Raw genomic sequence first — 26898 nt, forward strand, 5'->3', positions numbered from 1 at the left:
TTGAAGTCCACACCTCTTAGAGTTGCTAAGGTTGAGAAACACTGCTGTGATAGATGGATTTGCAGTTGGTTGAACAACTGTACCTAAAGTGTGGTCATTAATGGTATTATGTCAACATGGAGGGAAGCATTCACTGGGCTGCCTCAGAGGTCTATCGTGAGCCCAGTGCTCTTCGCATTTTCATAAATGACACAGATTAGGGGATAGGAATGCTCATCAAATTTGCAGATAGCACGGGGGAACGGGTTGCTAACACCTCAGAAGACAAACTCAAGGTTCAAAAAGATCTTGATAGACTTGAACATTAGGCCTTATCCAATAGAATGTTGTTCAGTGGCAAGAAATATAAATTTCAGCACTTAGAAAAAAAACTCAAATGCACAATACAAGATAGGTGGTACTTGGCTCAGCAGTGGTGCTTGTGGGTGTCCTAGTAGACCACAGATTAAGCATGAGCCAGCAGTGTGTCAGAGCTGCTAAAAGAGCCAGTGTAATCTTCGGCTGCATCAGTAAGGGCATAATGTTGAGATCACAGGAAGCGATGGGTCTGTTGTTTGCTGAGCTAGTAGGTCCCCACCTGGAACGCTGCGTCCAGTTTGGTTGCAGAAAGATTCAGAATCAACTTCAGTTGTGTCTAGGGATTAATTTCAAGGAAGTATATACCTAAAACTCCGGTTTACAAGGGCCTTTCCCTATGATTAATATTTAATAAATACACATGTTTATCTTGTTGTGCATAGACTTTATGCCCATAGACTTCCTGCTGGTACTGTATTTTTCAAGAATTCAAGAGCTGCTTTGCAAAAGTATCCTATATTTGTTTTATATGTGTTTTACTTTCAGAATTTCCGTGAAATCATCTACAGAACTGTAGTTTGATGACATTGCTGAGAATTCTGCCTAGAATTCTGCCACCTGTCTGTGAACCAATTTTCAGGCCTCCCTAGAGTGAGGGAATTTGTCATTGAACCAGTTTAAATCTATATTATAAATACTTCCCTGATAGAATTGTGTGGTCAAGAAACTGAAAAATATACTCATTGTGCTCTTGGGATTACCATGCGGTGTGTGGTGGTGTCTGTATCAGAGTTGCTGGATATTTTTGCAGCAAGTATTTAATGTTCATTGATAAACTCTTTTGAAAAGTTTTTATATCTTCATTTGCCCTCTATTATTTCTCATTTGCATTAATGTTACTTCTACTTGCTTGAAAAATACTGTACCTAAACCAGCTAAACAAGCAAAATCCCACACCAGAAACCACTCCAGTATAGCTGAAAAGTGATATGCAGTATTTCAGGAACACAGACCCAAAGTTGTGCCTTCAGGCAAGGGAGACACCCAGTGTGGGACTAAGGTGTGTTGCTGCCTGTAGCCCCAAAGCTCTTTCCTCCTGCTAGGATCAGTTATGCAAAAAAGTCTTGCTGTATCAGTGCTGTCCCAGTTTTTGCCTTCATCTCTCTCCCCCCCCCCCGCCCCATTCTGCCACCTAAAACAAGCGCATCCTGCTAGAACAGTCTTGCAGCTTTAACATCTGGACAGCAAAAGATAGCAGTGCTTTCACACATCTTTGAAATGAAGTACATGTGATTTTTAAATATTTTTCCATGTGGCTATGATAATTTCAGATCATATATGTCTGCTGTTCTGGAAGGGTACTATCTATTTCTCTAGAATTAGAATATGCTGGGGCCTAATTAATAGGTACAAAGTCACCTGAATCTCTCCTGTGTTCCTCAACAATATAGGGCATCTTCACAAAGGGTATTAGCATCCCGCCCCCCCCCCCCCCAGTATGATAGTCCATCCCTTTATTCCCAACTGGCAGAGTGGGTTTGCTCCAAGTCCCTTCTATTAAAGGTTGTCCTCTTATGGGACCTAGGAAGCGTGCCCTTCTCTGTCATGGCCCCCACCCTCTGGAACGACATCCTCTCTCTTGGAGTTCTGAAAAATCTTTAAAACCTAATTTAATTCTGAAAGATGTTGTGCTCTGTTGTGCTTTATTTTAAGAGTTTAGTCCCGGCTGTCTTGTTTAGGTTATGTTTTTAATTGTTTTAATTCAGTATCATATTTGATACTAAATTAAATTTAACTGGTTTGTGTACAGTATTTTTTAAGCAAACCAGAGTCCACTGGAGTGGGTGGATATATTAAATCTAATAATTAAATACAAATAAATAAATATCCTTGGTGAGGGGATGTCACTTTCTTCTGGTTGGAGAAACTTTTGTGATTGAAGGTGCTTAAGCTGTGTGGGAATTAAGGGGGCAGGGAGCTTTTTATTGGTGGAAACTCCTGCCCATCCAACTCCCAGCTCCTGAACTCTAGTCCTTCCCACTTGAACGCAGTGTATTCAGACATAGATGGGAGAGGCATGACAGTAGCTGGTAACCCTTTTTTGTGCCCCATCATTGGATGGGAGGAGGGAGTGGTATCCAACACAGCTTGAGTTTTCAGATTAGCCGCATGAGAGCAATAATGTGCTGTTCCAAGATTGTTTTTTAAGGACAGAAGTTGCGGGGGGGGGGGAGTTGGGGGGGCAGGGGAGATGCTGGTGGAGTGGTACTGCCCATAACCATATGTGTTATAATCTGTAATGCCCATAACCATACGTGGTATAATGTGTTATCCTATAATTGTATAATATTTAGAACTTTGCAGAAGTCAGATGCTGTGCTGCTTTATCATTGCTTATAATAGTAGCTAATCAGTAGCTGTTCCACTGATTTTGTTCACCTTTCCATAAAAATATGGTGCTGCTGTCAAAGGCAGATAACCCAGTTTCCTGATCACAGAAATCCTTGCCAATTTTAATGAGGCCTCTGAGAAAGGGTGATGAAAGATGGATTGCGTTTTCACTCCCCTGGCATGGCCTGAACTATCTGAGTTGGCTAGGCAATTTGTATAAATATATTTCACTGAATGAAATTGATGTGTGCTTGTTAGCTTAGTTTTTATCCTTGTATGTCCTATAACCTTTGTGATAAATTAGTACTGGACTGTGTTTGTATGCCACATCAGCTAGCAGCCTTAGTTTTCAAGACCACATATAAAACAATAATGATAGATATAAAACACCCACATATACACACAGAAACGACATTACAAAGCATGGAAAAAATCCTAAATTATTTTGAAAGTAATTTATTTCCCCCAGATAACTTTGTGAAGTTTAGTTCTGTGATGCGATGAATCATTAAAACAATGCATGTTTTTGGGAATGTATGTGCTACCTGCCAACTTAATCAAGTAACATAAGATAGCTGCTTCTAAAATGAAAGAACTGAAAACCCCAAGTCTAAAATTGCAGACATTTTTTTGTATAATGTTACATGCATATGCACATACATTTCACAAGAATAAAATAATAAGTAACCCAAGTTCTTAACACATGGATTGTCATATAAGTTTTCATAGTCCTAATGTAGGACGAAAGCATGCAACAGTTACAATTTCTTTTTGGAAGAATTGGCAAAAGTTTTAAATGGCAAAGAAATGCAATTCAGTTAAAACATTAACATATGCAGAATATTTATTTATTTCTCACATTTGTATACCTCTAAAATCCAGAGACTCCTGCCTTGCAGCAGCATCAACTTTCAAAGATCCTTGAGAATAGTTCCATCTTGACTGCCTTCTGAAATGAAGCCAGGGTTGTCACAGATTTAATCTCCAGGGGTTGTTCTGCAAGGCAGAGGCATTCATCAAACAGACCATAGTCTCTGGGTGACCACAAACTTCACCAGATGTAGCCCGAGAGCCTGCAACATTTCCATACGTGTACAAGATGGGTTGTACAAGATGGATTGGTACTACATTGAGAAGGTAGTCCTGCAAATGCGTAATAGCCAAGGGTTTAATGGTCAAAAACATCAGTTTGATTTGTACCCAGAAGCCTACTGGCACCAGTGCACCACCCACAGTATTGGTGTAATGGCTCTTACCTGTCAGCATGCAGGTTGCTGCATTCTTCACCAGCTGCAGCTTCCAAATAGTTTTCAAAGTTAATTTTATGTACAGCGTATTGTAGTACTCTAAAAAGATGTTGATAAGAACATGAATTACTGTCACTAGGTCTTCTTGGTCAGGTCACAGCCTCCACCTGCGCAGCAGTAGCATGAATCCAGGAGGAACCCAAGTAGCCAATCTGCTTTTTTAGAGGAAGTGCTTTCTTGACAGAGTGACCATTGGAGCAGAAAACTAGATGATCTCTGAATAAGCAGCAGCAACATTTTGTCTGGGTTCAACCTCCTATCCAAATCTTCACAGCTTCCAGGCACTCTCCAGTTCAGTCTGTAGTGATGAGCTACAGTAAGGTATCATCAATGTACTGGTCATACTGCCTTCTGATTTGATTAACTATTAATCCCAGCAGCCTCATGTAGATAGATGTTAAATAGCAAACTGAGGAAATAGTCCCTGCAGAACCCTGTAATGGAACGCCCATGGAACTGACCTCACCAGCATTGACTGGAATTGCCTGGTTAGGAAAGAGCAGAATCTCTGAAAACAGCATCTCCAATCACCATTCCTTGCAGACGATCCAGAAGGATATCATGATTGAAGGTATTGAAGGCTATCAAGAGATGAAGCAGACCAAAAGGGGTGCACTCCAGATCCCAACAATTTATTGTGATTGAAAAGGATCCAGATCATTTCTTCTAAGGCATTCTGTAATTGGAATGACACCATCTTTTCAACAGCCTTCTCTAAAAAGGGAAGATTGGCAACTGGATCATAGTTATCCAATGTTGCTAAGTCAAAAGAAGACTTTTGGCAGCTGGGACAACACCAAAGAAACGTTGACAATCTCCTGGATCAAGCTACTCACACTCCCAAGCTGCCTGAAGGAGTCAGGAAGTGCATGGATCCAAATTATAAGTGGCAGAGCTCATGCACAGAGCACCCTGTTCACCTTCTTAGAATCCACAAACCAGAATAAATTCTAGATGACAGTGCAAGATGATGCCCAGTCACCACTTCAGATCCCACCCATGAAGAGTCAAGATCCTGGAAAATTTGAGTGACTTTATCTAGGTGGTGCAACCAGGCAGTAGATGTCTTTGCTCTTTCCTTCCCAACAGAACCACTGGAGAAGAACTCTACATCACTGTGCTCACCCATCCATGTCTTGGTAACAAATGCCAGACCTTTCTGCTCATCTGCTACAAACTTAAGAGTCACTGTTTTACTGCAGACAGATCTGGCATGAATCCAGACCAACTGAGCTCTAGTCACCAGCAAGTTGGCTTCCCAGATCTGGTAATGAAGAAGGAGCTGGAAGTCGAAAGTAGCACTAGATCGCTGGCTTCTTTTTCTCTGTCATTTTATTTTTATTTATTCAATTTATATAGCCGTCCATCTCAGTCCAGTGACTCTGGCCTGCTCCTGGTTTCCTGCCATTTCTCCTCTTTCCCGTCACAACCAAAAACCACTCATTTCAGCCCTTCCCCCTCAGCAAACCTTTGAGGCAACATCAGCCACCTAATTAGTCTCACCTACATCTCTCTCATACAATCACACAGGGACCTGTGAGGGGGGAGGGAATTAACAAAATGTGTGTTGTGACATTGTGATGCAAAACCTATGACTCACAGACACGCATCCAAAGTCAGGACACAAATACAATTTGGGTTTGTGCTTTGAAGTCATAGCACATATTTTGGGGTTTTTTTATCATCATAGTTTGTAACTATTTGTATAGATGCCTATAGCTGGTCACCAAGATTCATTTTTAAAAGGTGGATGAGCCCTCCAGGTGCTCCAGAAGATGGAAATGGCAAATCACTCCTGCATTGTTTCCAAGAAAACTAGATGGACTTCATCAGTGCCAGTAACAAGCCATCATGACATCTGATTGACAATACATGCATCATGATATCGTCATGCGAATAATGTGAGTATAGAATGACATCATGGCGTCTGACGCTAGTACATGACGACATCATCCTTTCCTCGTCTCCCTGGCCCCCTGCTGATGCTCGTGACAGATATGTCCATGAAGTTGCCAGGAACTGAACTCAGCGTGAAGGAAGCCATTTACCTCAACTCAGCAATTATGAGTTATTCAATAAACTCTGCTTAAGGATTTATTTTACATGGTAAAACTAACTAAAGCAAGCAAATAATACTTCCCCTCTGGGATCTATCCCAAAGCCTAGGTGTCAGTTATGAATATAGGTTGTATCCATCTAACTCACAAAACCAACATCTAGTTTGCTTGTGACAGAACATATGGTGTGAATGCAGCTGTTGTGGCTGTTTTGCAAGCTAGCCAATTCTGATTTATTCAATAGCCTTGCTTAAACCATGATTTGGCATGCCGCGGGCATACGCTCATGCGTTTCCGTGATAAAAGGCCCCAGACGGTTAAAAAAAAGGGGGGGTTAGAAAAAGCGTCGGAGAAAGAAACTGCCACGTTGCTCAGCCTGGTGCGAGAGTCGAGGAGACAGCAGCTGCCCTCCACGCACTGTATAAACAGCGCAGGCCGGGCGGCGCCGCTCACAGAGGCCGCCGGCGGTGTTTTCGCGGCTGGGCGCAGGCAGCGGTGGGAGGGAATCCTTCAGCGAGAAGAGCCTCCCGCGCGGGGGGGGGGCGGGCAGGAGGCGGCGCGGAGGGAGGGCAGGCCGGCTTCGGGAAGCGGTCCTCCGCGCTGGGACTGGTTCCTTCGCAGCCATTTTCTGTCCAACCAAACAGCCGATTTGCGGAGGGAGCCAACCAGGGCCGCACTGGAGGTTTGTGCCTGGCTCCGGCCAATGATTGCTAACCGGTTCCACTGCAGGCTCGAATGAAATGTCCGTCTCCCTCCCCGGGCTCCGGCGTTGCCGCCGCGCCGCCGCTGAGGGGACCAGGAAGTGTGGGGAGCAGGGAAAGCCAGCCCGAGCAGGGGAGCCGAGCGGACCCCGCGCCGGGCCCGGCTCCCGTCCGCCTCTTTGTGCTGCTTCTGCTCCCGCCGCCGCCGCCGCGAGGGGAGGGGAAGGCGAGATGGCGGCGCTGGGTGGCTGGCTGGGCCCCGGAAACACGGGGGGCCGAGAGCGGGGGGCGGCGGGGACCGCGGCGCCTCGCGTGCCTGCGGGGAAGGGGCGAGGGAAACCGTCGCCCTCCTGCCTTCTCCTTCGCACCCTCTCGCCGAGGGGGCAAGGCAGGCGAGACGAGGGGCTCCGCGGGGTCCCCCGGCGGCGAGGGCCCCTGTGCCCTCCCGTGCCGTGGGGGGGGGAGGCTGCTGTAACGCTCCGTGGCCGCCTCCCCTTTCTCCCCCCGGCTCCCTTTCCCTCCTGGGGTGGAGTTGGGTCTGTTTATGTCGACGCGCTTTGTCTGCTTCTGGCTCCTCTCGCCTAAAGGAGAGGGATCGCGGGGTGCGGGGGTGCTTCCGAAGGGTTTGGACCCTCGCCCCCGATCGCTTCTCCCCCGGCCCCCCGTCTTGTAGTTCCGCATTTCTCGGCTGGAGGAATGGGTCCGAAGGGGAAATCGGACGCTGTCAGAAAGCGTTTCCCCCCCCGCCCCGCGAGGAGCTGCTTCGTCCTGCTCTCCGGGCAACGCAGCCCTAAAGGTGGGTGGGAGCTGTGGAACTACATTGCCCGAAAGCGGTTCACTCCGGGTCGGTGGTGGGTCGTTTTTCTTTGCGCTCTAACATGCAGGAATTGCTGCTGTTTCTCGTGTTAGGTCTCCCACGTGCAGTCCCTCTTGTCTCCCCCACCCCCAGTTGTCAAGTGTCCTTATCATTGGCCCTGAAGGTATTCAGCCCACAAGGTTAATGAATGGGTGGGCAGAATTCTGAGCAAGGCTTTTTCTAAAACATATACACAACTATAGCAGAACCGTATTGATCGATCAGGGGTTTTTTTTGGCTGGCCTGCCTGCCTCCCTAATTTTAAGGTGCAACCATGTGAGTAAATGTTTGTGAACCTTTCATAGTGCAAATACTTCAGAGTTTTCTGGCTTATTTTTTAACGGAGCCTTGCACATTTTCTGTGGGATATGATTCTTTTATTGAGTTTAGACAGAACTTATTAGAAGTATTTTATCTATTACAGTACAGAGTATATATGGTCTGTCAGTTCCCAGGGTTACTTATTGATATTTATTAAAAACCTGTAGGTCTAATACAGATCCTCTCTCATGTACAGTTTTGCTCATTGGCAAAGCAAATGAATAAGAAAGTCTCTAACAGCTCAAAAGCAGCCTGTATTGATCTGAAGTGAGGTTATTCTTAAATACATTATTACACTGAATGAGGAAAATGCATAGAGATTAATCTGTTCAACTGTCTATACTTTGTTACACTTGAGACATAATATGTGCTTATCAGCTCTTGTTTCTTTTTTGCCACCCAATTTTTTTTTACCTGCCAGTAAGTTTTGCACATCAGTCAATTAACATCTGCTTATTTCTTCTGTCTTGCACTGCCCCCCCCCATGGGATAGGGTTATTGATAAATGATTGACATTTAACTGAATTTATGTACCCACACTGTAATCATAAGAATATGACACCAATTGATTGTGTCCGCAGTGGGCAAAACAGAACAAGAGCCATGCTATCAATACTGACCAGCCCACACACACATACATTTTGCAATTAATAACATATACCACACATATACAAAACTTGGAGTATCTATATCATTTGTCAACTGTAATTTTAAAAGGGCATAGAAAACAGGAGGGGATAATGTTCAGTTTAATCATCAGTAGTAAAGAATGTACATCGTTGTCATTTTAAAAATAGTCAAAATATATGTCCTTAGAAACAGATTTATATAAAATAAATTAATATGCTGTTACTGAAAAGACAGCTTGTGTTTGCCTAATAATGCAATCCTGTATATGAATTCAATGACATGCTCAGAGAAGGATATCAAAGATTGATTAACACTGCAATATACATTTACTTAGAACTGAGCTTCATGAAATGCCTACATAGCTGAATGTGTAGGATTGGAACTTATGTCTCAGATCCAACTTTTCAAAGTACATCTCTCAAAGTGTAAAAAATATTTGCACTACCATTTGCATAACAGAAAATTAATTGTTATAAATTAATTTAAGATTTTTCTGTACCAAAACTATGAGGATAAGGACTCTTGGCAGTATAGTACTTTCAAATGTGACACTGATTTTGACACATCTTAAAAACTTTAGTAGGGTTACACTAGACAGGACTTGGCTGAAGGACTACCTGGAAGGCCCAGGACTGTAAGCTAGAGAAGTTGGAAAAAATATCTCAGAAGGATGCCACTCTTCTAGTGATACCAAGAAGCCTATGTGGACATATCCAGAAGCATTATCTACATTAGTGAACAACCAGTTCTGACAATAATTTGTCACAGCCTGTTGGCATGTCTCCATCCACTTGCCTTCACTCCCTATTGATTATAATCACTTGGACAGGCTGGCCATTTATGGCCATTCCTTGGAGCCTCTGAGCAGAGAAACATGGAAAAGTGTGCCCTGGGACTACATTAGGGATATCAGTGCAGCTGGCCATGCTCTTCCACCTGGAATGACAGAGAACTACTCCGGTACAAACGTCTGGCTCCTGTCAGGCAATCTAAAGCAGTTTGCTCATTGGTCTGGTGCTATATCCCTCTTCAGTTTTGCAAGGGAAAGACTGTAGTAATTTGGCATGTGATGAAAGCAGCTCTTTAACTGAGTACCCACTCCTTCCAGCTTCTTTCACACTCCTCCCTGGGCACCCTCTGTATCACAGCATGGCTATCTATAAGCCTCTTCCTATTTCCACCTACTTTGTATGCTCTAAATGTGAACTCCTCAGGACGAAAAGCCCCTTCTCGGGGTAGCACCATAAAGGGGTATTGAGGACAGATATTTTCTTATCAACTTCCAGCTAGATTACTGTAACTTGTTACACATGGGACTGTCCTTGAAGACCACCCAAAGTCTTCACCTGGTATAGAAAATAGCTGCATGATTGTTTATAGATCCAGAATGGTACTACCATGTGACACTACTGCTCTGGGACTGCACTGTTTACCAGTTCTGAGTGCAATTTATGGTATTGATCATTACCTATAAGGTCCTACATGGCTTGGGGCCTAGGTATCTTTAAACCTACCTGTTCCAGCTAGATGCTGTCCACCCAGTGCATATCAACAGAGAATGCTTGATGAGAGTGCCTATATACTGGGAGGTCCAATGGTAAGGGACTCAAGAGCAGGCATTCTCTAGAGGGCAGATGCTCCTGTAGAACAGCTTGTCCTCAGAGATAAAACATACCTCTTTCCCTTGTGGTATTCTGAAGACGAGTTAAAACTTTGCTATTCCAGAAAGCCTTGGAACCAGAGAATGCCACATCAAGAATGAAGGTTTATAGAGAGGTTTGGGATTGTTCATGATGAATGTATTTAATTTATTTGTTTTAGCTGTTGATTTATTGTGTATTGCGCTATAAATCCCTTAGAGACTTTTGCAATTGAGGAAGTATAATGTTGCATAAATAAATAAAGTTATGGAACAGTTCATACAAAATGAGGAAAGATATAACTCTCCAGATTTTACGGGGAAAAATTAACTAGTTCACATGAACTGGACCAGTCTGGCTAGAAAACAATTGAATATCCATGAAGTCAGTTTCAGCAGGTGGCAGTATCTGGCCAGCCTTGCCTGGGCTCGGAATCTAAGGAGAATAAAGGCCTAATTAGTACAGAACTTGGAATGGCAACTCCCAGAGAAAACCAGAGCTGTAGATTAAACTGGGAAATCAAAAAAATCCCACTAAAAGAAAGCCATACAGTTATGTGAATGAAGTCACCCATGTAGTGTTTTGTGGCATAACATGTTCTACGGAATATTAATGATATGTAAATGTTAATATCACCATGATGATATAGAAATAGTAAGGTTCCTAAGACTATTTCAGAAGAGGCAGGATGTACTTCATGTAATGTCAATATCCACTAACAGACCTACCGCATTGATCATATTCAATTAATGAAAGTCAGTATACTCAGAGGATAAGTTTCCTCTTGAAAAAGTATACTTGATTGCTTTTGATAAATTGTGCTGAGATAAATGATCACATTTTGTTCTCTTTTTTAGTCAATACATTATTATTATTAGATTTTTTTATCCCGCCTTTTTTATATATATAACTTAAGGTGGCGCACATATCTAATACTCCTGCCTTCTGTTTTCCCCACAACAACAACCCTGCAAGGTGGCTTGGGCTGAGAGAGAGCGACTGGCCCAAAGTCTCTCAGCCGGCTCTCATGCCTGAGGCAGGCCTAGAACTCACAGTCTTCTGGTTTCTAAGCCAGTATACACCAAACTATGCAGTATACACAGTATACATTCTTACATATATATACATGTACATACACACACACTTATGCACAACTTGGCATGTATTCAGAGGACATCTCCAACAAAAATTTTACTTTTAGAGTGACTGTGTAAGTTTGTATACTAAGATCTTTGCAATAAATGATTGGCAGAGATAGTTTTTATTATGCAGCCCTTGCCATAACATTATGAGCTTACATTTTTATGGGAACGTTCATTTATATGTAATGCCACAAGCATTATTTTTATTCCATTAATGGCAGAAACAGCATCAGATGATACTTCCTTGGTTTTTTTTTTTTTTGAGATTATTAAAATAAATTTATCACGATCCTTATTTATGGAAGTGGCAGTAATTTTTTTAAATTTCGATTTAATGCTTCTTTGAAGTGTAGCCAAAGCATGAAATATTTACACAGAGGAAAACTTAACAATGTTTTGTGAAGAATTTATGGTTACCTAATGAACAGTGGCACCTATCATATAGAATATAAGGCACTCAGAAATACTCAGTTATTTGAAATAGTGGATAATTAAGTATTTTTGTGTAACCCTTTAACATTTGATATATGTTTTGTAGCTCTTGCATGTATGATCTGAAACACTTTGTTCCTCCAGTTTGTATGGATAAATGCCTCAAGAAAGAATAAAATAGGTTGTTTGTGGATGATAAATGCCGTACCATTATATTACACCTGAATAATAGTATCACTGTGTACTAAAACAATTCAGTAGATTGAACTTAATAGTAAGAAATGCAGGGAAAAACAAATATAAAGCCAAAGTTCACATATAGAAGATATGCAATATTATATATATTTCCATTCATGATGGTGGTGATATATGTGTGTTTGTATGTATGTATGTATGTGTGTGTGTATATTACCCAAAGTCCTGTTTTACAATGTTACATTATTATTCTAGATGGATGGTGATAGTTCTACAACAGATGCTTCTCAGCTGGGAATTGCTGGAGATTATATTGGTGGTAGTCACTATGTGATCCAACCTCATGATGGTAAGTAATATGTTGAATAGAATGCATTCATTCTTCAATGGTGGAGTTGCCCATTCTCTCCTTTCTTGACATCCCTTTCTTTTTGAAATGCCTTTTTTCTTTCTTCCTGTACAGTAGGCTGCTAGGGAAGATATAAATAACTTGTGAATTAAAAAGTTGTAAAGGACTGTTGAAGGAAGGCCAAAGGCTGCATAAAATTTGTGCAAGAGTGACATCTTGCCCATAGGCTGAGTGTGCCCATCCTTGATATAAGCTGTCTCAGACTCAATAGTGCTGGTGGTGTTAGGCTAATTCCTTTCATTCTCAAGATGCTGAAATGTTAGGTATAAATATGAAAGAGAAACTAGTAGTTAGTTTCTTTAAAGCATTTTTGATTATAGTAAAAGAGTAATATAAATAATGAGTGGTAGATTTTTCAGTAGGATAGTGCATTGATTAAAATTCCTGATGTATGTAATTAATATTTATATGTGTTTTCTTAGATACTGAGGACAGCATGAATGATCATGAAGACACAAATGGTTCCAAAGAGAGTTTCAGAGAACAAGATATATACCTTCCTATTGCAAATGTGGCAAGGATAATGAAGAATGCTATACCTCAGACAGGAAAGGTAATATCTGTAAAATAAATCTTTGCTAGTATTCTGTATTTTATACCCAGATTAGGGACTTTAGATCTGGTATTGTTGTTTAACAATGTCAAGTCATTAGTCTCCGTTAACAAGCAAGAGTACATGTTTCTTGTTTAGTCACAATTCCATCTTGTCCGGAATAGAAGTATTGCACTTTTCTCTTGTAAGAGAAACACAGGTTTTAAATGATGGGACAGTTTTCATTCTCTTAAAAGGAGAAGGCCAGGTCATTTCTTATACTGAAAAGAAATTGCCAATAATTAAACGTTCTCAAAAGAATTCCTTCATTGAGATAACATTTAATTTTTATTTAGTGGTATGCAAAGCACTGTGAATTTCAGCCATTTTGAATATGGATTATCCTGGTTTGAGCATAAAACAGGCTGCTTTGTTTATTTTGGAAGTGTTTTGATCTTAAAAATATTTTCCACTTGCCGATTCTCTGTGTAAAATGTATATTTTTGTCAACAGTCTTTCTTGGTGTACTTAAGAATTAATTCAGTTTAAGATGGGTAATAAGCTTTATTTATTATATTATTTTAAAACTTAATGGCTTTTAATATCATTGACTATTGATAACTGGCTAGATTGACTCTTTGATTAGACATAGATGTCCAAGTGCAGGGTGAGTTTCAAAAAAACGTTTTCCATGTTCAGAAATTTGTTAAGTACCCTGTTTTCCTCCTGAACACAAGATTTGTCATTTGGTTGTTCTCCTTGATCCAGATGTATTGTTGGGACTACTTTAGCTTTACTAGTATGAAGAGTCTTTACCAGCTTTAACCATCCTTGCACAAGGATGGTTTGACCATGATCCTGTATGTTCTGATGAGCAGAAAATGTCAACTATTATGGAATATAACTAAATATTATGGAATATGACTAAAATTGCTAACAGGTACAGCCAGATGTGATTACATTACATTGATCCTGAGGAAGCTGAACCGGTTGCTTATTTGCTTCTCAGTCCATGTCAATGCTTGGGTTGATTTTTAAAGGCCAAAATATTTTTGGGCTTAAATGCCCGAAAGAACATACCTCCCTGCCTTGTTTTTATGTTTTAGACATGTTGGAGAGCTCTTTTGCAAGTGCTTTTAGCATGTTATGCTTGAACATGGGAGCCTTTTCTATTACCGGAATTTGATTTGCAGAACCCTCCTCCATAGAAAGATAGCAATTATTTTTCTGTCTATTTGCTGCCAAGTTAAAATAATTACTGTTCGCCTACTCATTTTAGCTAGTTGGCTAGTACTTTATTGCTTTTAAAATTATTATGCCTTCTCTGTTTTGTTCTTTTATTTTATTATCATTTTATCTCTTTGGAAAATGGTAGTTTAAAAATATTTTAATGTATATTGTGTATTTTTTAGATTGCTAAAGATGCAAAAGAATGTGTGCAGGAGTGTGTCAGTGAATTCATCAGCTTTATTACGTCAGAAGCAAGTGAGAGGTGTCATCAAGAGAAACGGAAGACAATAAATGGAGAAGATATTCTCTTTGCTATGTCTACTCTAGGATTTGATAGCTATGTTGAACCTCTGAAGTTGTATCTTCAGAAGTTTAGAGAGGTTTGTAATTCTGTTTATAACGTTCATTGTGTGTTATGTAGCTTTAAACATGTTTGCATTGGAAGTAAGGATAGCTGAGAAATTGTATATGTGTTTGTATTGGAAAAGAGGATCACTTTTTACCTGTACTGTAGTGTTTTGTAAAGATTTACCTTTACCTGTATAGGTGTACAGGTGTATAATAGAAAAAATATGCCTATTGTTCATATCACATGGGCTAGACTAAAAAAGCAGATTGTAGTTACAAATTTGTTGTTTTAACAATGTGGGTTAATCAATATTTGCAGTTAGCTTTGTATAATTTAATTATAATGTGTTAGGTTTTGAGAAGAAAATGGATAAGAATCTCCACAAAATCAAAGTATATAGATTTTGACACAAACAGTCTTTCTTCTCTTCCTCCTCTTAGGTCTGATAGCCTTGTACCATGTTTTATTATATAGGGACCTGGGATTTTACTTGTGGCCTTACCTTACATCTGTCTTTATTTCTACTTTATTTATCACAGTGATAAGGGTGAGCAGAGCCAATACCTATGCATCTCTTAATAAGGAATGGTGCTTGCTGTTGCAGCTTCTCTCCGTAAATAGCCATTCATAGCAAGTTGGAATTCCAGCCCCCTGGTTAAGACAGAGTGAGCTGGCAGTGGGAGGACAGCTGTGGGAAAATTCCTCCCAACATCTGGCTAATTTGCCCTTTTGTCTAAGAAGCTTACCCAGAAAACTTACTGTATGAATATCTAATACGATCAATGAGAGGCAAAATTAACAATCTCCTATTGGGACAGGTCTTTGGTATACGAGAGAAAGAGAGATTTCAAGCTGTATACAATTTGACTCTGAGTTGTAGAAAGTGCATGCATTACATGTAAAATATTATATATTGTTTTTCAAGGCAATGAAGGGCGAAAAAGGTATTGGTGGAACAGTTACCACAGCAGACGGCCTCAGTGAAGAGCTCACAGAGGAAGCATTTAGTAAGTATTACTAAGAGTGACTGATGCAGATTTGGTGGTTGTTGCTTAATACTTATGATAGAAGAAGCTTGTTAATTGTATTGAACTATAGCCAGTATTTATGTGACAGTTTAATGACAGTCCATCAAATACTGATGTGATATACAGGTAGTCCTTGGGCAATTGGGACTGGGATTGCTGTTGCTAAGCAATATGGTGGTTGTAAAGCATGAAGTCGTGACTACATTGTTTAGCAACGACAATCCCAGCAGTCCCAGTTGCCGTAGTAACCCCAAGACGCATGGGTTGTTAAATGGGAAGTGGCAGGAGTCCCAGGTAAGGAGTGCGGAGTGGTGGAGGAGGCCCAGCACAGGCTACCCACGAGTTGGGGGGCTGGGGAAGGGGGACTGTGGTGTTGTGCAAACACAGGAAAGCTGGGGGGACTTACCAGAGTAACTTGCAACCTTCTCTGCCGGCTTCCCCATTGACTTTGCTTGTGGGAAGCCGGCAGGGAAGGTCGCAAATGGCGATCATGAGAACATGGCTCCCTGTGATGTTGTAATTTTGAGCCAGGCACAAGTGCCAGGATTGCAATCAGGTGACCATGGGTACTGCCATGGCCAGAACTTTGAAGATTGGACATATGTCCATTTTTTCCAGTGCTACTGTAACTTTAAACAGTCACTGACCGAATGGACTTAAGCTGAGGACTACCTGTAGTTGGTTCGTGAATTCTTGAAAACAAGATTGAAACAAAACGAACTAAGAGTTGTACTGAGTGACTTACAATGTTTGAGCAAGTTTGTATTTGCACATATTTCATTTGTTCCCACCATTGTAAATGACTTACAGCTGAGTAGGAGAATTTCCACTGAAAGTTATGTGAGATAATATTACAACTCTTTATATATGTTTGATGCATGAAGGCTCATTCCTAAATGAATACACAGATGCAAAGCAATTATACTGTTATGGGATAGCTTATTGAAGCATGTAGAAGCAGTGTCATTTTTTCTAGTATCCCTCATGAACAGTAAAGCCATGAACAGTCATGAACAGTAAAGTCTTTGACCTCAATCCGGTATTTTTGTTTATTTGAAATATTTATGGCCTGTCCATATCCAGGGAATCTCATAGCTGATTACAATCAAGAAAAGAAAATGAAAGTAGAGGTTCTCAGGCAGAGAAAGTGGAATGCTCTTACAAAACTTTGCATAATCCCACAACAAAGCTGCATTAATTGCACAGTTGTTTTCTTCACTGAATTATATTCCAAGTATTGGATGACTTCTGTATAAAAAAAACCCCTATACTGATCAGATGGTTTGAATGAAGATCAAAGCATGTGTAAGCATCGCTGACAGAAGCTTACTTCCTCTCTTCCTGTTGCCCAGAAAGGTTCATCTGAAGGTCAGATGATCCTCCTGAATGAGAGGAAGAATGTTTGAAAGTAAGGCAGAGAGGCCTCTATATAAGTGGAAACATGATTCAACAGAGGTGACTAATTTTTAGTAATTCATGCTCTCTCTGTTACTCCCCTGCACTAGAATACATACCTTTTGTCAGAGTTTTAAAATGCTCAAAGAAACTTTGGGAGTGGACTACTGGAGGAAAGAACATGGAGCAGCAAATGTGTGAAACTTGATGACTGAAGTTAGCAGACCTATATCTTTGAAACTATGTTGTTTTGTCAGAAACATTGCATACATAATGACAGGATTGTTGCATTAGGTGGAGCTTGCCCTGTTGGACTGATTATATTATGCATATTTGTTTTTTGTGTGTGTATTAAAAATATTTGCGAGACACAGACAAAGAGTTTATAAAAGAGCAAGATCTCTGCTTATATAGAAGATAGAACATTTGATTATGCTGTTTCCATTAAGGTACACTGATGTATTTCAAAACCACCATGCTTTAAAAGGCTGAAAATATTAACATGTGCTGAGGAGAATCAGTTTGACTTCCAACTGAAAGCTGAGATAGCTAATATATCCTGTAATGTTTTTCATTTATACTACTGTATATTTTTATTTTCCAAATTAGTTCACAGTTGAACTGTAAATTTCTTGTCGTGGAGGTCTAACATTCATCTGGTACTACTGGGTTGCAGTTCCAGTACATATTAGTGAAAGAGTTAAGATCTGATACTGTTTAACGGTAGATACTTTAATTGGATTTGGTATTTAATTCTACATGGGCAAAAATCTTTTAACTATGCTATTTTTTCATGTAGCTAACCAGTTGCCGGCAGGTTTGATAACTACAGATGGCCAACAACAAAATGTCATGGTTTATACAACGTCTTATCAACAGGTATGGCATTTCCATTTTTTTCCCTTTAATTTTTGTTTAAATATTCCCAGTAGTCAGAACTTGGAGTACGAAAACGTTATTTCTAAGATCACTATAATAGACCCCACAAATAAATGTGTGTTTCTGGTCTAATTTTTGAACTTAATGCGCATTTGTTTTTTACTCCCTAGATCCCTGGTGTTCAGCAAATTCAGTTCTCATGACTTGAAGAAGGCTTTAGATCTTGACATATGAGAAGTATGAGCAAGGAATGCTAAAGGAAAGAGAACTTGAATTTGAATTGGCTGGTGAAGAAAGAAATGTCACTTTGTATATTCAATAGTTGTAATGTAATGTAGCTTCCTGAGGCCTGACTAATTGAGGTGTGAACTCTGATTCAAACCTTTTTTCATGAGTGATTTTAAAAGAAATTGGATTTTAAAGGTATTAAAATATTTTTTGTTTTGTACAAGAGTTTGTTGCTCTGTATAACTCCTGTATGCATTGTATATTGCAATTTACTACTGTCAGAGATTTGTAGACAGTTTCTTATTTTCATATTGAATCATGTTACTTTTGTAATTCAAGTAAACAGCTGGGTTTAATTCATGTTTACCCTTTGAATAAAACATAAGGGTACAGTTCATTTTGAATGCAAGTTGCCTTTATTATAAAAATTGAGATGACTTTTTGTTTTGTATCTGTCTTGCATGAACTAAAGTTGAATTAAATATTTATTAATATTTTAACTTGAAAGGAAATTCCTCAAATGCCCACAGCTCAAAATAAGTGCTCCCAATACTTTTAATGTAATAGTTGAAATAATGTGAATCCAGAAGTAACCAATCTTTAGATCATAGCATTATAACCTTGGGTCATAGTCCACTGGGAACTATTTTGCACAAGCTGTAAAAAAAATGAAGGTGGGTTTGTCAGGAACTGTTGTCTTGTATGCAGAATTAGTTCTGTGGATTGTCTGATACCCAATATCAGTGTTAACTGTACCTGGTAGTGCAGTCCCTATTTTGCAACAACTAGAAGTATGTAGTAAGGGGATTTTTGTTGATCTTTTGACTAGGGATATTCATCTTGCTGCTTTCGAAATAAATTCCTTTTAATTTATGATTTCTCTTTAAAGAAGCCAGATTCTGTTTACTCAGTTGTGAGAGTTTGATACTTTATTGGCAGATTACCTTTTTACTTTAAACATCTACATGCTCATGATGTGTGGGAACTCAGATCTTAACAACTGTGGAACTAGAGGGGCATGCGTTTCCAGGGCTGCGAATGGAAGACTTGAGCATCTATTTGGCTGTTTCCTGTTGCTGCAATAAATTTTAAGATACCTAAAAAATTACTGTGATTTGTAGATGGATGGATAATAAGTGAGCAAGTGCCTTTAGGAGATAACTTGAGAACAAAATTGCTGATAAACAAAGCTTTGTCCTGGACAAAGACTGAACAAGAAAGGACTGCTGGATTCCAAAGCATGAAGAGAAAAACATGGAAATCTGATGCTCATCCCTCCATGGGAACTGGTCTTTATTTTAAACCATGATGGCCAAAAAACCCCCAAAACCCTAGATGTATATGCATTCCAACAGAAAAACAGAAGCCTCACTTAATTTTTGCTCAGCAGTTATATAGTCCAAGATTGCTCAAGAAAACAACACCAATAGAGAAAGCATCTCCCTAATTATCCATAATGGGTAATGGAAATTAATATACGTTTTTGTTTTCAGAAAGCTGTAGATACAGTGCAGTAAAAACAATTGGATGTGGAAGAATCTGAAAAGTTGGAAACTTGGAATGCAAATTGCCAGATTGATTTCCTAGAATGTTTTAATTTAATTTTATTTAACTTTGGCTGTCATTGTTATGTTTATCAGAATTAACTCCTGATTCACTTTGTATGAAATCTCTCAAGTTAAGAAAAAAGATTTGGAAAAATGTTGAATGACAAATTACCAAACAATAGAATTTAAGCCATTACATTGTACAACACAGGCTTCAAATGAAATTAAAGGAAAGCGATCCAGAAAGGACACATATTTATAAAACTACCAAACAAAATAAACACGCTCACATTTGTAAATTTGTAGTACAGTTGTTAAGATTAAGGCAGTGGAGATGCAAATCTACTTGTGGCCAAAGAAGCTCACAGGATGACTTTGGGCCACTTACTCTTAGTTTAACTTACTTCACAAGGTGGTACTGGGGGAAAAAATATGTTCCCTTGAATTCCTAGAAGAAAGGGGGGGAAATATATCTAACATTTTATGGGTTCTATAGCTAAACATGGGTTTTATGATACATATTGTAACTATCAGAATTACTGTACTAATGTTTAGTATTACAATATAGCATATAATTGAGAAGCAGGGAATAAACTATGCAGAACAATGTAAGAGTGATGCACTATACTAATTGTATTCTAACCTGTGAAAAGCTTATACTGTGATCTTTCAGTATATTTGCAGGAGCCTAAGATATTGAGACAATATACAGTATAATAAATAGCTGTGGTAAAAGGCATGCAGTTACTCTATATTTGAGAGGGAAATCACTTGGAATCTTGCATAATACTTTGAATTTCAGAACCAAAACAGTGGGATCCAAAATACATTTCACAACTTTATAGATAAGATGCAAAGTTGCACAAAAGCTATATATTCTGAGTTAGAATTCTGAGTGCCCAGTCCTTATAAACACTGAACTTCTTGTGTTTTAAATCTCCATTTAAGAAATGAAGCAAATCTGACATATCTACTTTTGTTAAACCTCAGATGTATTTAAACACTTTACATCTACTCCCACAGTAGCCTAATTAGATTTGTTCACGTGATTCATGTTGGCATAATTATAAAGTTTTATTACTGTATACTTAAAAATCAACCCCACATCTAATCTTGTTTTCCCTACACTAAAGGCAAAATAACATCAGAATGCTGCAGGATTTAGCTTCTTAAGACAGTAAACTCCATTTTGCAATGTGAGTACATGAAACTAAATGTAATTACTACCATTGAAAGTTGCACTGATTCAACTTATTCCACAGGTTAAAAAAAGAGAGGTAAACGTTAGGACAAATCACTTTATTACAAATAACGATGCTACTTTTATTATAGAAAATATTGGATTTCTCTCAAGAGCATTTCAGCTGCAGACCATAAGACCATAAATAGCTGGCTTTAACCATCACTTCAGTATTCCAGTTAACTGTGGTATCATTTTTGTTAAAGTCTATGGTTTACTGATACAGCCTACTTCAAAACTATGGTCAAATATTGCTATAAATCATACATAACAATGGCTGCATTCAGATGGTCACATTAGTTTAGTAAACAAGTACACATGGCCTATTTTTGCTCATTCTTCTGTATCTTCTTGAGTAATTACTCAGCACTTTTTACAATACTAAGTACTGTATTTTACTGAGTAGTCAACGGGGAAAACTAGTTGTCTCAAACTGACTGGTGTATCTCATTTTACCAAACAGCCAGTGTATGAGTACAAGTTTTAGAACAAATCAGTCTATGAAACCATGAAGCTGACTTTCATACTTTGGTTTTATTCTAAAACTAGTGAACATTTTTTTTTTGGTTAATTCAAATTGTAATCTGCACGCATAGGCAAAAGGCTTGTTTGCATCAGCTTATTAAACAGATATATGACCATCTGAACCATGCCAAATGTTTATTCACAACCCATGTCACACACACAAAGAAATCCCCTTAAGTTGAATTGATGAAGTATGCTATAAATAGCAATCAACTTTTCTATTTATAAACTTTCATACTAAGTCTATTATTGAAGTTGCAACAGGATGGATTCATTTATACAAGATGTTATACATGTATTTACAAAAGCAAGCAAAAAGAACTACCAGTTTCCCAAATAGTCTGATTTTATATATACTTTAAATGAACTTAGGTTGACTCATTTATCCAAATATATCGATACTTTTAAACAGAATAGGCTTCAAATATAAATTTTATAGTTTGATGAAATACAATTTAAGTGCTATTAAGAGAAGCAGGCCGCAAAAATAGTTACACAATGTATGGGAGAGGCTACTGAAGAAGTTACACGCTTGTTACTAATCTGGTTCCATATATGGGAAACTGTTGAATTATGGCAAATCATAGTAGCCTATTGGCATAAGCACATGTACACTGAATCCCATGTCTGAATTAACACCACCACAATTTTACCTTTGGTAATCATGACATACCCTTAAAACAAGTGCAGAAATATATGAACTCAAAAGTGCAAAAATACTCACAGATATACTCAACAGATCATATTGTTAAGTAATGTATCTACAATCAAAAGTTATTAATAGCCATATAATAATTCTCACATTCTGTCACAGTGGGCCTCCCTAATTCAAAAAGTTACAGAAAACAAAACACTACCGCTATTTTGAGTGTGTTCTTAAAGGTACTTCTCTTTGACCTTGTGACCACTGGGATATCTGAATTCAATCCAGAGTTGGAAGTGTGTGGCAGGTAAGGTGAAAGGAAGCACACTGCTTGTTATGACAATTCAAGGAAGAGCTGAAATACTCCTAGCAACCAAAATGGACCTCCTCAGGAAATACTACCTTCAGCTTTGAAGGCGGTATTTACAGAAATTTTCAGAAGTTTCCATTTCACAGTACTAGTTAAAACAATCTAATGTATGCTATACTCATTGTAGCTTGAGTGATTTTTAACTGCTAAGAACAACCAGAATTGTATGGCTGCAACGTAAATTTTCTCTGGGGTGGTTGTTACACATTTGCCTTAGGAAAAGGTACATATCATAAGGTGCATGAAAGAATATGTTAGTTTCACTCTGGGCATCTGTGTCATTACACCATGAATAGACACAGTGTTGTATAGGTAGTATAACTGACGTCCCACCCCACCCTCTTTATATCACATTGCAAACATTTATCTCCGAAAAACCCAGTAAGCAAAAGGTACTGTCAGCTGTCACTAACATATGCAAAAGTCTGTTGATGTAACTTATTCCCTTCTTAGAAAGTAGCCAATAAAAAGTGCTACTTAATTTATTAGCAATTCAAGGAGGCTTTTAACATGTATTCTGCTGTAAGTTTTTTTTATGGCATTACAGATTGTGCTGCATCAGTGTAACTATTGTAAAGTTGGAATTCTACTATCTTAAGGCGGCTTTCTTCACCTACCACCCTCTTGATGTCGCAGGACTGAAGCTTTTAGCCACTATTCTGGAACTTGCAGTCCCAACACCTCTGAGGGTACTAAGCCACACGTCCCTATACATCAAACTGTTTGCAGCTGTTATTTGAACAAATATCTCCCTTGGAATATTAGTAAGTACTGGGGATGAAGTTGGGGGAGCTAGGTTCTAATTCTATACAAACCATGAACTCACTGGGATTATGCTAAACCAGTTTGTCAAAGCCATAATGGTCTGTCTGCCTTGTAGCAAGCCATAAACCATACAAACCACAGTGGTTTGGTTCATATATCACAAGGGATAACCAAGCCAATCATCTGATGGTTTACTGTAATGCAGGAACCTAGCCAAAGCAGACTTTCTTCAAGTGAATTTCTCCCAGTTTCTCTATCTAAAAATGGATTACAATGGGCCTTCCTCAAATAAGTTTTGTAAATGTGAACATGGAATGATAGTAAAGCATTAGTATTACCATAATCCACTTTAAAATTGATCCTTGCAGATCAAGTAATTCCCATCTTAATTCTTAGGCATTGATGGAAAACTGAAGTGCAAAATATTCATTCTATTGCACATATGCACTAAATCAGGTTTCAAAATAGAGATTATTTTCTTAAAAAATCATTTTATTTAGATGCCAAAGGATGCAATCCACAGGAACCTGTATAAGGTCCACTCAAATTAATGTAAAAAGCACTACTGTTCACAGAAATGTTCCTGTGGGATGGCATCATTAAGCTATATTCACCACCTATATTATATACTGGCACAATTTAGCCACTTTATGCTATAATATGATAAACAACTATTAATGTATAAAACAGCATCTAAATGCCTCTATTTAATACACTTGTGTGCTTAGGAACAAATTAACATTCCTAATAAGTGCTTCATACATATTTTTGCTACATAAGGTGGTAAATAAATGTGCACGCCGGCATTTTGAGCATTGTCTAGATGACTACTTTTCGGTGCATCTGCACATTTTTGCTCTTCCATGTAGAAAAACTGTGAAGGGGAATGAAGCAGCTGGCACATTATTAATAACATGATTAAGATAAAAATATTAAAGATTCCAATATTAGGATATGAAACTAAGGCAATTAACAAAATAAAATCCCAAGCCTTTGACAAAAGTCATGAACAATGTGTGTCAGAGAAGCATGCAAAGATGTGCAAATCTGCTTTAACTTTAGACCATTTCTGGAAGCAACACAAAAATGTTACAATTCTTACTAGTGCAAAATAGCATGATTATACCAAAACAAAGCATAGAATCCTTTTCTCTTTTTTCTTCTTTCTTTCGGGGGTGTGTGATGCATTCATTATGGAACACTTTTGTAAACGTTCAAACTTTGTACAGATTTTAACATTTCTATGCCCATGACAAATTAATAGTAGTGCATTTACACAGAGTATGCTTTTCATAACAGAAGTGACTAGTTTAGCAATTTGCATATCAGGATATTCTCAAAGATTAGAATACGTGTTTGTAAACACTAGAAAAATCTTTACAAAAATGAATATATTAAAATATTCTATACATTTTAAGTTACTGTAAACTGAAGTATCTTTGTTACACGAAACATGGATACAAAATATAAGCCAGAGGAAAACAAATCTGCATATATATCAAATTCAGGTGGAACAGGAGCAACATCTACTTATTTTTGATTTGTCATACTTTTTGGACTGCATTTGCCGCAGTTTGTATATCTTTAGGGTTCTACCTTATAATGTCATTGTGTCAAGCCAAATGGTCAGAGTTTGCTGGAAGACCTGTACTGACCTGTGGCATCACATCAACTTTGCCTTCATTGCAAAATGAGGCCATTAAGCTATGCATTATGGGTAGCATCTAAAAATATGCAGTAAAATTCTATGCAAAACTGTTCAGAAATAAGCCCTACTGAGCTCAATGGGATTTATACCCATTGCACAGGCCAGTTTTTTGCAGCCTGAGTTGCACTTTTTTCTGAATACTAGAAGACACAGGAATCTTGACAGTGAAATTGCCAGAAGGATGATGGAGAAATTTTCAATCTGCTTCTCAGGTGGCAGGTAAGAAGGTGTTAAAGCACTATTTTAGCCCTTATCTTTACAAACAGCCATGAAAAAATTGCACTATCAAAAATTAACAATTTCTTGCTGAATGTTGGTAAGCACTGTGTCTTGATGCTACACAAATGGGGGCAACATTGCTGTGTGGGCCTGTAGATTGTGCACAATTGCAACTTGAAGTGGATGAATACAACAGGTTGACCGTGGTGTCCACCAAAGTGACTGAATATAGCCTCTGCTTCTTGAAGAAGTTGTTCATCCTTGGGCTGGCCATCATGTTAACTAAACAGTCTTTTAATCTCTCATTGGATAAAATCCCCAGTGCAACAAAGCCCAGCATATGCTGTCTCAGCACAAAACTATAGTTCACTCTACAGAGATGGTTTTCATATGATGGCTTTCCTTCCCTCTAAGTCATTCCCACAAATACTTTTGAAAACATGGGAGTAATTAGGCAGGGAAACAAGTGTTCTCTTGTTTGACAAGGATACATATTGCCTTGTTTTCTAATTTTTTATAAGGCTGATGAGGCTCATACCCATGAAGGAAGCTGTACATCAAAAGCAGCCCTATGTCACAAAAATGAACTTAAAAAAGGATAAGACAAATCACATTTCTCAGAAATAGTTACTATTGTAAAAAGATGACTCAATCAACCAACATTAATTATAAGAAGGCCATTATTATGCTGTTGAAAACCAAATAATTCACTTTCAGCATCTCTGATGCTATATATTTACTGCAGTCTTCAAACAGCTCATACTGCAATAGCTTTACAGACCATCATCCACAAGGGTGTGCACACAACCAAAGTTTTGGGGGACCCTCTCATTAGCTCCCCAAGCAAACCTCTGAACTCTATTTTAAACATTTCTAGATCTGTCCTGAAAACAATTTAAAGAGAAATCAGTATATTTAAAACACATTATTCTTCCCCCTCCTCTGGTGAATTTCTCTTTAAGCAATTTTCACAACACATCACCAACTTGCTTTTTAAATTTAATGAAACTTAAAACTGTAATTGAGCATCTATGTCTAGGAACACAAAAAGCCTTAGTCAGACCATAATCTATTTCAAGATTGTCTACATTAATCAGGAGCAATTCTCTGAGATTTCAGACAGGGCCTTTCTCAACCCTACCTGGACTAGCCAGAGATATACCTTGGCACCTTTCACATGCAAGGCACATGCTCAGTCATTGAGCTATGGCCCTTTCCTACCTGTTGGAAGCTAACACAACTGGGGATCTGTGTGTTACGAGATATTGTAAGGAAGACTCTCCAAAAATTCAGATGATTACATAACCCTCTGGATAGTAGCCAGCGACCATGCTAGATAAAATACTATGAAAAAATGTGGTCACTATAGGCCAGTTTTCAAGACTGCTGATGCTGTGAAGTCAAGCTGACATAAAACGAAATATTTGGAAGATTCACAAAACTTCAAGAGTACTAACTGCTAATTCACAATTTGCAGTATAATATCCTGCTTCTATTTCGAGCTTGATGTTTTCATTTCTGTAAGGAAAGAGAAAGTTTTGTTACATCTTCAACCATTCAGGACAGACTTTCCATAAAATTACTTTATAACCTGAGGACTGACTTTATTCCTGACCATCCAAATGAAACATTGTGTGCCAAATTGCTCACCAATGCTATATACTTTGAATAAAATAGGGATAGGCAACCTTTTGGTAGTTATGGGCCACATATGATTTTTTTGGTAGGGCTAAAAACTGTGGTAGCACGGCAATTATAAAAAATAGGCAGAGCTACAGTATATACATGGCTAGGACCAGAATGTTTATTTTGTAGTTAGAGGGAGGTTTTTTTTATAATTTATGTTAAGCTGATTTTAGGAT

General features: G+C 38.6%; 2 protein-coding genes across 4 annotated transcripts in view; one reads left to right on the forward strand and one right to left on the reverse strand.

Moving 5' to 3' along the window:
- Window positions 1–6669: 6669 nt before the first annotated feature.
- Window positions 6670–18892, forward strand: NFYB (nuclear transcription factor Y subunit beta). 2 transcript variants are annotated; one of them, XM_007438445.4, is made up of 7 exons: window positions 6670–6734; window positions 12225–12318; window positions 12801–12931; window positions 14323–14520; window positions 15415–15496; window positions 17712–17791; window positions 17962–18892. In XM_007438445.4, the coding sequence occupies exons 2-7, from the start codon at window positions 12225–12227 to the stop codon at window positions 17992–17994; spliced, it is 618 nt and encodes a 205-aa protein (XP_007438507.1). In that variant the 5' UTR covers window positions 6670–6734; the 3' UTR covers window positions 17995–18892. The 2 variants fall into 2 exon arrangements, with proteins under 2 accessions (XP_007438507.1, XP_007438508.1); XM_007438446.4 differs by lacking the exon at window positions 6670–6734 and adding an exon at window positions 6760–7549.
- A 1963-nt stretch (window positions 18893–20855) lies between these two features.
- HCFC2 (host cell factor C2) overlaps window positions 20856–26898 on the reverse strand; it is a 32002-nt gene continuing 25959 nt past the window's right edge. For both annotated transcript variants that reach the window (XM_088141100.1, XM_007438447.3), the window contains one exon: window positions 20856–26554. In XM_088141100.1, coding sequence (XP_087997226.1) covers window positions 26529–26554 — 26 coding nt within the window. In that variant the 3' untranslated portion in view covers window positions 20856–26528. The remainder of the gene's footprint in view (window positions 26555–26898) is intronic.

This window comes from Python bivittatus, unplaced genomic scaffold, assembly GCF_059951505.1.
Source record: "Python bivittatus isolate LINGU-HERP-01145 unplaced genomic scaffold, Pbiv_v1 ctg000330_np1212, whole genome shotgun sequence".
Classification (NCBI taxonomy): Eukaryota; Metazoa; Chordata; class Lepidosauria; order Squamata; family Pythonidae; genus Python; species Python bivittatus.

Bases quoted from the DNA above. Each gene is read 5' to 3' on its own strand.
- NFYB (XM_007438445.4), top strand. From the start codon at position 12,225: ATGGATGGTGATAGTTCTACAACAGATGCTTCTCAGCTGGGAATTGCT. The intron at 12,319-12,800 runs GTAAGTAATATG...GTGTTTTCTTAG, and splicing joins TGTGATCCAACCTCATGATG to ATACTGAGGACAGCATGAAT. The intron at 17,792-17,961 runs GTATGGCATTTC...TTTACTCCCTAG, and splicing joins ATACAACGTCTTATCAACAG to ATCCCTGGTGTTCAGCAAAT.